Raw genomic sequence first — 15,866 nt, 5'->3', positions numbered from 1 at the left:
AGATTTTTGAATTTTAAAAATTTGAGTTGAGATTCAAGTTCCTCGTTAAAAAATACCTCCTGACACCATGACGGTAACAGTCAAGTTTCATACGTTAGTGCGCCTTCAATTACATTTGATACCGTGCAATACTTTCGTGGTGGAATAGTTGCATTGGCGCCTACAAACCTAACAGGGATACTGCATGCATTGCGCAATGAGTGAAGTATCCCTGTTAGGTTTGTAGGTGCCAATGCAACTATTCCACCACGAAAGTATTGCACAGTATCCAATGTAATTGAAGGCGCATTAACGTATGAAAATTGACTATTAACGTCAACCACTGTTTGCCAAGTGGTAACTTCACGCCGACTAAAACATTTTACAGGGTCCAAATTTTCAAAACAGATACTCATGATATAATCACCGTGTTTTAGCGCACTTTTTCGATGGCTCCTGAGTTTTTTTTTTTTTAGGTCTAGAGAGATGATATTGAAATAAGTCGAAATTCACGATTTTGCTCAGAAAAATGGGCAACGTCGCAGCGTGTCAAAATTATCAGAAGGGGAGCATTGGGAGCATCTAAGCTACTAATTTCACACTCTGATTACAATTTAGGCATTTGTAAAGTTAATTTATCGAGAGGGAAAAATCATCAAAAACAGTCAAAAATTCGCTATTTTCATGCGTGAAAATGGCAACCGCGCGTCGGGTCAAAAGCATGGCGGGGGACCAAAACTTCACTAGGGTGTAGTTTATGAACTAATTTTGCCCTCTGTTTAATTTGCAGACCCCTCCGACTTTATTTTTTGGGAGCGAAAAATTACTGAAAAACAGTAAAAATTCGCTATTTTTGCGGGGATAAATGGCAACTGCGCGTCGGGTTAATTTTGTCCGATTGACCCCAAATTTCATTTATCCCGGTGTGGGCCACCCTAATGCCCCATTGTCATTTATCCCGGATGACCATCTCGAACGTGGAATTTTGAGTCTGCTTTTCAACGATACTTAGACATCTTTGGAAATATTTGAAATTACGATACGAACACGTTGGAAATACGCTGTCAATAATGGATAGCTTAAGCAGCTGGTTGGAAAAGGATGACATCCATGCCCAGTTGCCATTTTCCCCGGTTGACCATCTCGAGCCCGGAATTTCATTGAGTCTTTTCAACGATATGTTGACACCTATGCCTCCTATGCCTCCTACGACACCTATGACATCCCCATCTGTGCTTTTCTAATAAAGCATCAACAATTAATCCGTAATAAAGGCGTATAGTAATTAAATTTACGTGAATATTCTAACTGAATAAAGTATTGTATTTAGGGGGGGGGGGGGGGGGTTAATTTTTTTTTACCCTACCGCAAGAAAATGCAATGGACTGTAGGGTCCCGGTCTGCCCCCCCCCCCTCTCATAAAATGCTGTCAAGCGCAAGTAGAGTACCTTTATAGGAAAAGTATGACCACTTCGGTTACCACCTCTGATTGGCTCAGCCTTGATATGCTGAAGGGAGCCCTCTAGGGTCCAAAAATGGCGGACGCTGTAGTATATGTAAATAAAAAATGACTCAAAATGTCGTTTTATTTGCATATAGCAACGAGAAATTTACTCAAATGCATTGTTACGGTGTATTTAACATAAGTTTACGGCTACTCGTCTACAATTTTCGAGAATAATTATCTGAGATGTAGTGTGGTTGGCAGCAAGTGCGGTTGCTGATAACATGTGAAAATCGTCAAAAGTTGGCAATGACCCCTTCTTCCATCCTCTAAACGAACAAGCGCCACATTTTTGGGCCCTAAGCACCTCAATGGGACCCAGTGGCCATACTTTCCCTATGAAGGTACGCTAAGCGCAAGCGCACCGTGTCGCTCAACTGGGGACCGGAGCGTCAAATTGAATTTCCCGCGCAGAAAATTGAATCACCCGCGTAAAGTCCCCGCGTAAATCTCCCGCGCTAAATAGTTCATATTTTCGACGCCATGTGCGCTGTGAGTTGTTTTGATTTGGGATAACCTGCAAATTCATGATGCAATTTCTGGAAGATTTCGAAGATGTGCGGCAAGAAAGTTGTGTGGGTGTTGTAAATGAACCAAGTGGAAAGCAATTTCTACTGACGTGGTTAATCAGTCTTAATTTTTCAGTTTGATTTCCAACAGTATTTCATTCCCAAAGTTATATGTAGCAAATGTTATTAGTAGTCTCATACTGACAGGCATGAATTCATTATAGTCAGAAGTCCAGTATTATCTATTGAGTAAAGTGCAAACACAAAAGTGTCAACTGTATTTTCACCAAATCCTCTTATCTATCACCTGTCACATCTAATTCGCATCTTACGCAAAATGAGCCGAAGTAACCGAAGAGCTAACCGAGGACTTGAGTGGGGCGTTGCTCTCTTGTTGTCCGAGCTGTACAGAACTGGCTATGATGTTATTCCTCCTGTCACCCTCGCAACTGTTGTTGGCCAGGTGAGAAATTTTTCATGGTTTAAAGCTGATTTTTCCTTAGGGTAATTAATAAAGCTAAGTTGGATCTTGTGCGTTGCACGTTTGTTCAGAAAATAAATTTCATTCAGGTTCACAGACACAGCATCAGGGTTTGATTTTCTCCCCAATTTTCAATGTGCCAGTTGAAAATGCTTGGTCCATAAGTGTTATATCTCCAAGCTTACTCTCCAAGAGGGTAGAAGTATCACTCAAATTTGTAAATCAATTTAATTTTTGATAAGAAGACAAAAACATAGTCGGAAAATTAAGTACATTAGATAAGAAGTAAAATATCAGTAAACAGCGCTAGAAACACCAGTGGTTACGCGATATTTACTGGGGTCTGGTTATGGCTCAATTTTTATTTATTTCTTTGGTTTTTTGGAACTTTAAATTAGTTGAAAAGGGCTCTAAATATTCTGCCTTTTTGGGGTTTGATGTTATTTGCTTTTTTACATTTTTTACTTTCTTTCTGGTGTATTTATTTTGTAGGTCACTCTTTGTAGCATGCATGTGCAAGGATAATAATTGTAGTTGCTCCTGAAATAGCTTCTTTCCTTGAGGGGTCTCATAAGGTTCAAATGTGATTCAGGAAGTTTGAAGGAGGCGTGTAATGTAGCATCATCGTAAGAACAATTTTTGTGAGCCCCGTATAAAATTCAGCAATTGAGCTTTAGAAATTGATCCTTCTTCACCACATGAACCATATGAGGCCTCTAAGTGGAGGAGCCGTCCAAGAAACGATTAAGAAAAAAGCCCCTTTTTGTTTATTTTTTTCTTGGCAACCTCTACTATTCCTTGAGATGAATTAAGCAGAACTTTTGCTTCAAACTCATGAAGTTTACAAATTCATTAGTTCGTTGCATTATCACACAGGCTTCTCTGGAACAATCGTCAAAAGCTGTGTTGTTTAAAATGAACTAGGAGAATTTTAAAATGTCTTAGTGTCAGTCTATGCTCGTCCCTGATGCTCTCTCTTTCTCTGAAATAAGCGAAAAATTCAACCAACAACTGACAGTACCTTGCAAGAAATGAGTACACCAAAATGTATAATACATGAAAAAAAAAACAAAATCAAACCATCAAACTGCTAAAAACAAGGCTTCGAACGAAATCACGATGCAAAAAAAAAAATAGCGACTGAACTCAGTAGGAATTATCTTTATTACGCTTAAAGTATTTAATTGAAGAAGAAAAAAAACGAATTTTTCTGTCTCTTTTTTCTGTCTTGAGCTCTGACTCTATCAGTTTGTATTCGGTTCGTTTCTTACTCTTTCTTTTTGCTCTTAAATCCTCCTGATATTGACCGCATTACATCAAATTAGTCAAAACGTTCACTTAAGTAGTTTTGTAATTTTGTTTTAGCCCTCTGTGTTGCAGCTTCAGTGTGGTTTATTGTTTTATCATATTCTTCATATTAAAATATTCTTGTGGACTTTTCTAGATATTGCTGTACATTGGAGTGATAAATGTACCATGGACCCAGTCAGAAGTCTGCCTTAGCGCAGCTCATGTACTTAAGGGCAAAGATTATCGGCGTCTTCTTTGGTCAACCTTTGAACATGGAGATGACATGCACCTATACTACAATATGATATCTTTCATGGTTAAAGGTAGAACACTTGAAGGAAAGTATGGGAGTGCCAACTTTGGATTTCTTCTGGCATTTTTGTGCGCACTTACAAGTTGCTCCTATGTAGTTTTAGCACTCATTGGAGCTCAAATCATGGATGATCCTTATATTATGAAATCTTGCGCAATAGGTTTTTCAGGTAAGAGATTCTCTCCTCCATCTAATTAAATTCTATTTTCCTCAAATAATTCTTCCCTCTCCTACATCTTTTCTCCCCATCCGAATTACTGAGAATGTAGTACTCGGCAAAAGCAGGCAGGCATTTGAAGATTTTAATACTTCTAATTTCATAAAATTTTAATGTGAGTTTTGTGCACACTAGTTTTCAACAGTTCTGTTCATAATTTGGACTAAACTTTGCAATTAAGAACTACCATCTCTGACTCAGTTCAGAAAAAACGTAAGTACCATTTGTTTCCTATGCATGTATTTGTTTTTACAAATGAGTCAGAAATTGTAGTTCCTAATTGCAAAATGAAGTCCATCTCAACTTTGTATTCTATTATTTTTTCGTTAGCACAGACATTCACGAATAATTCACTTCCCGATTTTTATATATTGCTTAAAAGTCTTTTGATTAAAATGCATGAAAAAATTCAAAGGTAGGTATAACTCACAAGTTGAATTTCAAAGTTTGTATTGCGTAAGTTATGTTCTTTGTAAAGTCTGTACGCAAAAACATGTACAAAGATGCTTCATTTCTAACTGTGACAAGGAGTTTATCGTATCATCTCTCTTTTAAAATCAAATTTTTGTTTCTAGGAGTACTTTTTGCTCTGAAAGTTGTGACAACCCAAGAGGATCCACGTGGGTATACCAATGTTGCTGGATTTTTGGTGCCCGTGAAGTATGCAGCTTGGGCTGAGTTACTTGCAATAAATATGCTTGTTCCTAATTCATCATTTTTAGGTCACTTGGCTGGAATTGTTGCTGGTTTAATCTACACAAAGACTATTATCGGACGTCTAGTGGACAATATTATCAGAAACATAACCGGTAAGTTCAGTTTCTTTTCAACTTCAAATTTTGGATTGAATTATTATAGTAGGACCTCAATTTACCAGATTGACATTTAACAGATTGATCCTCTGGTCCCCTCAAAGGCTCCAAGCTAATTTGAATAAATGGATTCTGCTATTTATAAAATCGATTAGTCAGTCCAGTGATATACGAAAAATTACTGTATTCAGATGAAATATGAAAGAAAAGAAGTTATACTTGGGGTAATTATTTGAAAGAAGTCCATACAAAGCTATCAATTAAATACTAGATTACGACTGTCAGAGAGAATCTGGTAAAGCAAGAGGGGGGAAAAACAAACAAAGCATAAACAATAGAATAGTCAGGGAAAAGAAGAAAAAGGCTCAAAAGTCAGAAATGAATTGTGCATTTATGTTGATGATGGACTCATGTCCTGTACCTATGTGGTTGGGGGGATGGGGGAGGCAACAATTTTCTGCATTTTTAACAAGTCTCTCTCGATTTTTTCTTTTGCAGGTGAGCGGATCTACCATAACTATTGCTGAATTCAAGGTTTCAATGTTGTGTGAATAATGTTTCACTTTTCCTATTGATGCTGCGTCGAGTTTCCGAAGAGGTAAATTGTGAATTTTATAAAATCTTGAAATGAAAACGTCAGCTCTGTATTTTTTATTTTTTTTTTGCATTGGTGCAACAATATTCCATGTTGCTCAGTTTCTCAATGCAAAAGTTTTCCTTGAATCAAAAGTATTATTGATTCATCTAACTAGCTCCAAAGGCATAGCAATTTCTTCGAGCATTTGTCACTATTTTTGAAGAAATATTTTCTCTATTAAATCTCTTAGTATACTTACTTAGTGGTAACGCAGTTACAAGGTTTTAAACCGAATCTTCCATTTTTCGTCCATTAGTGCTCGCCTCAAATTAAATTTACGTGTCCAGTATTGTGAATGCCCTAGTATTTTTTCCACTATCTTTTCGGTGGAAAAAATAGGGTCCCTGTAAGATCTCTCACACGTAATTACATACCCATTTACATGAAGCAAAGGAATGTGCAAGTATCCCTAGAACTTTCATGAGATAAGTTAATATTTGCTTAATTTTAACTGTCATGTATGGATGCATGGCAGACAGTTTCACTTCTGTGTACAGCAAGAGTTTTGCTCCTGGATTGCTCTCAGACAGTGGCAATGCAATTGCTAATTTCAATTAATTAATTAATTTAATTAACAATTGTTAATTTATTTGACATCAGATCTGCTTTACCAGAGCAGCAGAAAATAGAAAAGTAAAAACTGCCAAATTGTATGAAAGGGATTGAAAATTGATTGGGATTGTTACCAAAATTTTTTTGGATGCCTGATTCTATTCAGCTGAAAGCAACTAGAACCGTCTATATTTAAATATTCTATGCACAGTTTTAACTGAAATTTGCCTGCAGAAATTACGGTGATGCTGTGTTAGTTCTCGCCACTGATTTTTCTTCTTTTGTTTTCACGTAAGCCCCATCAATCAGCAATGAATGAAATTCACACTGTTGCTCAGCATGCTTCACTGATACAATCAAAGTTAAGAAACAGTGATTTGCGCTGATATGGCAAATGATATTATCGAATGTATTTTGAAAGCCATCATATTCGTTCAATATCTAAATCAGGAACTTGGCATTTCAGCAAATTCGATTATTTTTCTCTCCATCTATGAGATTCACTGATCAAAAGCAAGTTTTGTGATATTCCTAATTTATCCATCAACAGAAAGAAAAAGAAATAAGATTATGTAGAAGTTTTTAATTGAAAGCACTTAAATTTCTTTTCCCCCAAGATACGACACCCCCATCCTACCACTGCCCAACTCAAGGAAGCCAGTTCTTCTCAACTGTGCAGTTGTGGAAAAATTGTGGAGACAGAATTTTTTTTTTGTTCATAGCTTTTGCCACCTGTGCAACTATACAATTTCGGTACACATTCACTCCTGAATTGCAATGTCAAATACCTATTGTCCCGTTGTTGGTTGTGAACCTGCTGCAGAAACTTTCAGAGGCCTCTTTAAAAAAATGCAGGGACCCAAGCAATTTGTACCCCTGGTCGAACCCTTTGTTGTCCAGGGAAGAAAGTGAGTCTAATAGAAATGAATAAAAGCAAAGTATATCATTCATTTTTAAACCTTTTGAGATTCTTTTTTATTTACAAATAAAGGTCACATTTCTTTAAAAAATCATTTTGTTTGGAGAAACAGTTCTAACTTTTTTACATACATTTTTAAAGATAAGTGGTATGAGTATCAACAAGGATTTCCCTAATCATATTTTTTGAACACATTCAACTGTTTTAGGATTCTTTAAATTTTTAAGGGAGGTCTTTCAATTTTGTTCAAAAGTAGTTACCTAATGAATATGGTTGGATATTGGTCGCATCAGATGAGGACGTATGGGTAACCGTATCCATAACCTGAAAAAAGAAGATACACTTTTTAGAACCAACCAGAATTTATGAGTAACATGAAAAATAAATCATACACAGTTTATCCCAAAACTAATGCAACAATCACAGTTGCAAAGAAAACAGAGATTGATTTATGGTTTTAACAGGGCTCCAGGTGGCACAATTATGGTTCTAATGAGACCTTTTAGAGCTCTTTAGGTCAAAGATTCACCAAAATATAGCATTTTGAAGATGACTTGTGGCGCAGCGGGGTAGAAGATTTTCAAACTGAAGTGAAAAATTCTGAGGACAGAACAGGAACCCCAGGCAAAAAATGTGTCTTGCAGAAACGAATTCCCTTGGAAACTATTGAGAAAATCTCATGATTTGAGTCTCAGGGATAGTCCTGTCAGTCAGACCTCTCTGTGCTATTTCCCATCATGAGTTCTTGAATTTTGAAAAAAGAACAGCACTATGCAACACACTTTACATGCTAATCCATGCCATCTAATGTACAGCATGGCTTATTTTGGGCATTTACTCTTTAAAAAATGATTTACATTCTTTGGAGCATGTTTGAAAGAAAAAGAGGCGTCTTTTTGTCGTCAAGAAAAATGCCTTTTGAGAGACAACTTCTATTTCACAACAGGCTTGTCTACCACCATTGTAGACTTGTAGACTTAGCTCAGGGAGAGAATCAATGTTTATTCATGTGTAACCTTAAGATTTACCAAACATTAATAAATAAAACCAATCCCATTTTGGAAGACTATTTGCAAATTAAGTGTGTATGCTAGGGATGTGGTACCTTCTGAAAATAATACCGGTGGCTGTTAGATAAGTTATCTTTTAAAGGCCATATCTCATCTCAGTGAATTATAAAAATAAGAGCAGAGAGGTCTCGATTTAAACTGTAATCATGCTGCATTAGAGCTCTATTTAAGCCCCATTTTCTCATGATGGCGATTGTTGTATCATTTTTGAGACACCTGCGCCACCGTGCTAAGAAAGAACGGTATTTGAGCCTCAGATGTTGCCAAATTTACTTTGTCAAATTATGAATTTTTGGAAAAATTTGTAAAAATGATATTTTTTTCCGATTTTACAGAGAATTTTGTTTGTAATTTGATCTAAAGTTTCTGAAAATTTCAAGGGAAAATAGTCATAACTTCCCTTAAAATTAAGTCATTCCTGAGAGGAATTTTGGCAACATTCAAATAATCGTACAGGGTTTTTCCTTAGCTCGGCAGTATGCACATCAGGATCTATATTAATCACCAGTAAAAAGATTCTCTCCATCCCGCCTTGAAGAGGATCGTGCCCTACTGACGTATCTCCTGCAAAAATCTTGTTTTGATAATTTTTAAATTTTTTTACGGGGTAGTGTCGTTTCGAATAATAAGTGAAAAGAGTGGCTTGAAGTGAGCCTATTTGGATAAGGGTTTTTCAAAGTGAGTATGAGCTGTAATGTCACTTAGCTAAAGCAGGTGACAGTGGATGCAGGGGGTTGCCTCATGTCTAACCATTAGAGCACGTGCTAAAGGAACAGTCGTTTAATGTGTTTCTTTACTTTTTTTCATGCTCTGAATAAAAAATGAAGAATGAAGCAAATCTTTAGACGGATTAAGGATCCTGCATTCAGAGAATGTTGTTAGTACTGTTAATTTCTCTCCGTTACATTCCGAGAGAAAGTTAAATGCATTCAGTAATTTTGTATGTACACAATATTCAGCATTACGTTGAGAAATTACTCAACACGTAGGTATCAACAAGGCAGCATGGATAAAGATTCAGAAGAAGTAAATATTCCCCGTATAAGTAAATTAGACTTTTAGAAAAGGAAGTAAAATTATGCCAACTCACTTTCATTGGGTTGCTTTTCACGCAATTTTGTTTTTACCCTCATGGTTAGTCAATGCCAAAAATTCTTTCAAGTACTTACATATGGTGGAATACTTTGTTGTAGGGGTGTCGGCCAAGTAGTGGTTTGAATTCAATCATTACGTCGGAAAATAATTGTAAACTTAATGGTGCCAGCATTGCGTGGAACCCAACATTAGTCATGAATTTTACCCAAAAACCTGGAGTCAATTCATTTCAACTTAAATAACTCCAGACTTTCTAACACTGAAGGATAGTCGAGCTTTTTAGGATGCCCCATAAGGATAGAATATTTGTGATTTTAACTATAGCAACTTGATAGCAACTCACCAAAAATTTAATTGTTTTAATTCAGTATATAGCGCAAAAACTCTTAAAAGGCTCTTACTTTCAGCAGATTATTTTGACTCCTAAATCTACACGCTACACCAAATTCTCCTGATCTCAAAATTATATTTCGTATTCACTTCATTTGTTCAATCAACCTGTTGAACTACAGGGAAGATTAGATACTACCAATTACTATACCATCTCAACAAAATCATCATTTTATTTACAAACGTTGGTATAAAAGAGTAACTGAATTTATTTTTGTACGTGAAAATGTATTTTGATTCACTAAATTATGTTTGTTTAAATCATGAACTTTAAAATTCTTGTAGAATTGTTTTGTCTCCCTTGATATTTTTATTTGTTATGTTTTCAAGTTACAGAACTTAGAATTTTGTGTGAAGTTTAACCTCCTCTCAAAATACCATGGTTATTTTTTCCTTTATTTATTTTTATCATAATCGAGTGAGACTGTCACCAAGGGTCATAAAAAATGTATTAGAAAATTCTGTTTTGGTGTTTGATTCCACTTAAATTTATGAGGATCTTGTGCTTTTCATTTTTCTCAGTTTTTTTTTTTTTTTTTTTTTTTTTTTTTTCAAGAAGTGGTGTGATGTTTGTAGTTGTTTTGGTTGTTAATTAGTTTTAATATAGATCCAAATTCAGGGCTTATTTATAAATTTTTCAGAGTACACTCTAAATATTTATTTGTACATTTTGTAAATAATTAGATCTTTTGACTGAGTAAATGAAACTATTTTGTTACTAGAACTTGAGCTTTCTTTAATTTCAAACTATTTAATTATTTTGAATTATTTAAAGTTAATTATTTACAGTTGAAATTGTTTATTACGTACAAATATCAAATTTCTGTCACTGAGTAGTAAGGAGTACGTTTCAGACTCTAGCTGAATATCCTCAAACTATCATACTCCATTTTAATCTCTTAACAAAGCAAGTCAAATTAAGTGAAAATTCAGCCTCATCATACCCTCATGACCAAAAATCGTTTTTCATAGGAAATAAATAATTCTCTGACTGAATGAAATGTCCAGCGCTTACTTTATGAGCAAACACTCATGGAGCAGCAGTGGGCATTATTTTACAAGCTACTCAATTTAAATTTAGAAGACAACGCACTTAGATATGTTTTAAACTTTGAAATCAATTCTTCCACTCAATATTTAGCGTAATCAAAAATTTTCAGAAATTTCCCTGCTACTACCTCCAAAGTAATTGCATTGATTGGACATTGGGCGTTTCAAAAAGCTAAAAACCTAAACCCATGATGCAATAATATTTTAGCTAGTTTCATTACATGATTCATTCAAAGCTCTCATTTAAGTATGCACATGTTTTTAAGTACATCACAATGCAGTGAAATAAGAGGATTATTCAGAGCATTGATTCTTCTTTTCTCTTCAAGCACTATTTGATAAGCCAAAAAAATTCCAGAAGGCATACTGCTGAAAGCTTTTATCCACTCTTTCAATGGTCCTCTCTTCGACTCTCCCATCCCAAACATCATTTAATCTGAGAAAATCGAGAAAAAAGCCTGGCAAGGGTGGTCTGTGACACCTTGTATAGACTTCAGAACTATATTTCACGGCTTATCTCCAGATCGTTGTGTCAACAGTCTAAATTCCCGAGCGACATCAGCCAGGGAAATTGTGCCTCAAACAAACGTAGAAGATCCGTTAGAGTTTTTATAGACGAACAATGCCAAAATACCAGCATTTTTCAGTGGGATCGATTTTTCATTCAGTTTTATAGACAGCTCTCGGGTAAAATTTCACTTGGCGGGGCCCCGCCCGCGTGGCTTATTATTCTGATGCTAATATCTGAGTCAAAAGAAGCAACGCACCCAATGGCGTTGATATTAACGCCTTCATGCAACTATTCGTGCTTTGTGGTCGCACGTGTTGCATATGAAAAAATTGAAGGCACTCTGGTCGTTCTAGTCCATGATAGGGTGCTCAAAGCAATGTGTGGCGCGCCGCGCGTCAATATGAATACGTGGTAAGATGAAATCCTCGGATGATAACAAAGAGGAAATGATATTTCCGTACTACGAATAAATGCAATCATAAATGAGTGCTGTGTAAAAGTTAGAAGTGAGAAAATCACTTAGCTACAAAACCATTGAATTTCAGGTTCTTAGTTTCCTAAAATGCCGAAGATCATTTCAATACGATCAGTTTTTAAAGTCGTAGCAGAGACTTAATTTCCACAATTTTTTAAATCAATGAATTCTCTCTTATTCAAATGAGGGGGGGGGGGGGCAGACTTTAGCATTGATTTCTTGACTTTCCGCCTGGACATAGATTGCAACCGGCATTATCTCAGTGGTGCTGATCCCAAAACAGTACCTAGTGTGCGTTGTCTTCTATGTGAAAATTTAATGCGAAGGCATGCAACGCAGTCTTTCTGCTTCTGTCGTAATCATGCACATTTCTTTTCCTCAGTTTTGGTTTGATGCGAAACTTAATGAGTCATTAAATTCGCGGATGCTCCCAGACGATCATTAAAACTTGGGTATCGGAGGATAAAGACCATGGAGAAAAAAAGGAGGTGTCTGTATTTCGGCCATCTTGGACTTTTTTGATGACGTAGGTCGGTACGGCAATTTTTACCATCGATTTCCTCGGAAATGGTGTAGTTTATGGGAAAAAATCATTTTATATTAAGTGTTTGAAATTATATCACGAGTTGATGTAAGCAGAAAAATCGGACTTATGGTCCATTTTTCATTCTTCGAATTCCGGATTTTGCTGGAGTACCTGTACCGACCTACGTCACGGGGTAAACAATCCTCAAGATGCAAACACCTCCTTTTTTTCTCTATGGATAAAGTCTAAACTAATTGTGGTGGGGAACTCACTGAGAGGCACGTGGTGAGAATAAGCGATAGGTGCAATAGGGGCAGCAACTGGTGTGGCGACTGCTGCTGTATGTACAGGCACTGAATGGCTTGTGAATTGGTCCACGCTGCTGTAGCTGTATGACACAGGGGCTGCTGCATACGGACTGTAAACCACGGGCACTGCTAACGCTGGTTTCGGGTCAGCCTTTGGGTCTGGGTTCGGGCTGGCTTTAGGTTCTGGTGCGGGGGCTGGTGCGCAAACTGCTAAGCTTACCATGGACACCAACAGTATCTGAGAATAAAACAATTGATTTTGGAACCAGGTCGATCTTGAAAATCAACGGGCCAGTTGCGCTGGTCACAGAATCGTGTTTTGATGCTTGATTCTTGTAGATCAGCTAAAAATAGTAGGATCCGTCCAAACGACAACTTTCTAAGTTGAATATCAACGAGATATCGCGACTTAAAAAACTCGATTAATGACGTCATCCACCGCGGTAGTACTACCATGTTATGCACAACCTCGTAGGATGACGTCACAAACCCGAATTTTCAAATGACGATATTTCGGTTAATATTCAACGTAGAAACTTGGATGTTTCGACATGCAGATATCTCATTATTCTTAGCTAATCTAAAAGAATTAAGCATCAAAACACGATTCTGGGACCAGCGCAACTGGCCCATTGTCTGGGTAGAAATGAGTAGGTAAGAACCGACGTGTTTCAGTTATGTTGAGCGCCTTTACATTCTTTCGTGAATCGATATTTAGGTACTAATTTCAATCCCGAAGAACCATCATTTTTTTGTATAAAATTATGAAATATTGATGGAACAAATCGATGTATCAACTCTCTGGCGCAAAAATTCAATGCTACCTACGTGTAAAAATTCTTTGGTTTCGTCACGCTTAGGTAACGTGTGTACTTAAGTAACAATTAAATCCCGTGGCAACATCGATTCAACAAGTTAACGACAAGAATTAAACGGCCGCTTTGGACTTCTTTGCCTTCTTTGCCCCCTCCCACCCTAACTTAGAAACCGTTCGGCCTCACGTCAGCTATGGCAGCTTTAGTTCTTTATATTTCGCCTCTAAGTTTTTTCATGTGCCCCATTGTGCGATTTCTGTTTAGTCACCGCTAAAAAATGGCATACCAAGAAAAAAAGTTGATCTCATAATGGACCACTAGACAAGGTACGAATTTAAGCATTCTGATACTTGTTTCTTAACCAGAATTTCACGTAAAGCACGATTCGCGCAACGAAAACTAATGAAACAAACTCCAAACGAAGATATTAACGTTTTTATTTCACATTGGTTACGAGGAATTTGAACTGCCCGCTGTCAAGATACTCAAAGCTCTACGTGAGTCAAATCGCGCACTAGAACGGTTTCAACAAGCTTCTCAATCGAGTAATGTTCATTTCCAACCATGTGTTGTTCAAACTATAAGCAATTTGTTACAGCTGTGCCAAAGCGTCAAGATTGAGGTTTCCCGATTTTTATATCGCAGAGACTGTCATGATAACGTTTAGCGCACGATGTGAATCACGCAGAGCATTGAGTTTTCATGAGCGGGTGGTTTGAATTCACGCTTCAATAATCATTATATATCTTTAGAAGGAGTTGATTTTGGTAATTTTCTTTGTGCGCGTCGTATTCTGCGTGAAACTTCAATTAAGAAACATGTATCAGAATGCTGAAATTCGTATGTACCTTGTCTAGTGGTCCATTTCCTCTACTTAAAATTCGTTTCGCCCCGCAATACATTCATACATACCTACCCATTACATTCGGAGAGGGTGACTGATCAATCATCAATCCGAAAAGTAGCAAAATGCAACGAAAATATTGAAATTAAATTGCTATGTGATTTCAATACAATTGTAATTGTTTTACCATTTAAGTGCAATATTTTTACATAATTTAGTCGATTTATGCCAATTTAAAACAATCAACAAAATGAGTTTCATGTGTCAGAAAGATAGGCAATATGTAATGCAATGAAAAATTGCAACTTGATTCAATTTTATTGCAATAAGTTTCAATAAATGGGACCCGTTCAAATTGGAGGTAGGCAACATACACAGCACTCAGTGAAATTGCAATATTTTTTCAATTTAATTGCTTCTCATTGCAATCTGTCCTACTTGGGCCGTGGAGACGAATAGGAGTTGAGTTCAGGTAAAATTTGCTTTTGATGCGCGGGAAAAAGCTTACTTTTTAACATTATGTTGCGGGATATTTTTTTTAAAAAAAATTCAGAGTCGTAGGCTTTAACTCCTGAGTTATAAATTCCTGAATATATGTAGTTCAACCGTTTGCGACGCTACTCCTCATTGTAATGCAGTTTCTAAAAAAAGTAAATAAAATAAAAAATAAACAAATTAAAGATTAAAAACTCACCGTAACTTTAAACATTGTGATGAGATTTTTAACAGCAATCATTTTCCACCCGTAAAATATGTGTATAGGAGGTTCCCTTCGTACAATTCGAAGAAACCGCACGTGAAACAAAATATTTTTCCCTTTCTGAGGAAGCACACTTTTTCATTCAGTAAAATTTCACAGGCCCGGGTCCACCAACTATAATAGAGCTCAGCGAGATGCATCCTCTATTTATACGTTCGGTTTTCTTTTTCCTCCTCTCTTTTCTCGAGGAGGTTCAAAGCCGTTGGCTTTAGGTGCGTTCACCTCAATCAATCCCGTATTCAATATTTTTCATCGCTCAATGGAGCCTTCCCATTCCACCTGCCTGAAGCTGATGTGCCGAATTCGATAAGCAGGATCCTCAAGGTGTTGTCAATCTCCCAAAAAATCTTCAGATTTTCTCCCCATAAGCAGTTTCGTTCCAAGCGCTTCATATTCCCTTTAAGTGTGCACTTCTCACATATTGCTCGGTCGATGCACAGTTTTTAGCATCATAGTTGGTTACTCCATTTGCAGTTCACATTTGATGCATTCAAACCGTGCGATGTTACCACGCTTTACCATCGGTGATTTTTTGCAATCGAATCTCACACACTTCTTTGAGTAAAATGCGGCTTATACGAACTTTTCAAAAAAAAAAAAAAAAAAAAAAAAAAAAAAAAAAAAAAAAAAAAAACCTGACATAAGTCAAAGACCTGGTGTCCAAGTATCACAATGCAACAAAAATAGTGAAATAATACACTTGTTAGGTGTTTTGCAAAACAGCATTATGTCAGTTAGAAATTGAAATATGCAATTCAATTTTTTACCATGAAATTGCAATATTTTTATATCATTGGGTCCATAAATGC

General features: G+C 36.5%; 2 protein-coding genes across 2 annotated transcripts; one reads left to right on the top strand and one right to left on the bottom strand.

Moving 5' to 3' along the window:
• The first annotated feature begins 1,991 nt into the window (after positions 1–1,991).
• On the top strand, positions 1,992–7,368 carry LOC109042622 (rhomboid-related protein 4). The gene is made up of 4 exons (XM_019059489.2): positions 1,992–2,455; positions 3,918–4,245; positions 4,869–5,102; positions 5,604–7,368. The coding sequence occupies exons 1-4, from the start codon at positions 2,330–2,332 to the stop codon at positions 5,630–5,632; spliced, it is 717 nt and encodes a 238-aa protein (XP_018915034.2). The 5' UTR covers positions 1,992–2,329; the 3' UTR covers positions 5,633–7,368.
• On the bottom strand, positions 7,236–15,463 carry LOC109042623 (uncharacterized). The gene is made up of 3 exons (XM_019059490.2): positions 14,992–15,463; positions 12,603–12,876; positions 7,236–7,537 (listed from the first exon to the last, which is right to left on the bottom strand). The coding sequence occupies exons 1-3, from the start codon at positions 15,031–15,033 to the stop codon at positions 7,503–7,505; spliced, it is 351 nt and encodes a 116-aa protein (XP_018915035.2). The 5' UTR covers positions 15,034–15,463; the 3' UTR covers positions 7,236–7,502.
• Positions 15,464–15,866: the final 403 nt, after the last annotated feature.

Source organism: Bemisia tabaci, chromosome 4 (assembly GCF_918797505.1).
Source record: "Bemisia tabaci chromosome 4, PGI_BMITA_v3".
NCBI lineage: Eukaryota > Metazoa > Arthropoda > Insecta > Hemiptera > Aleyrodidae > Bemisia > Bemisia tabaci.
The sequence above is the reverse complement of the archived record's forward strand: the minus strand, read 5'-3'. Positions and strand labels throughout refer to the sequence as shown.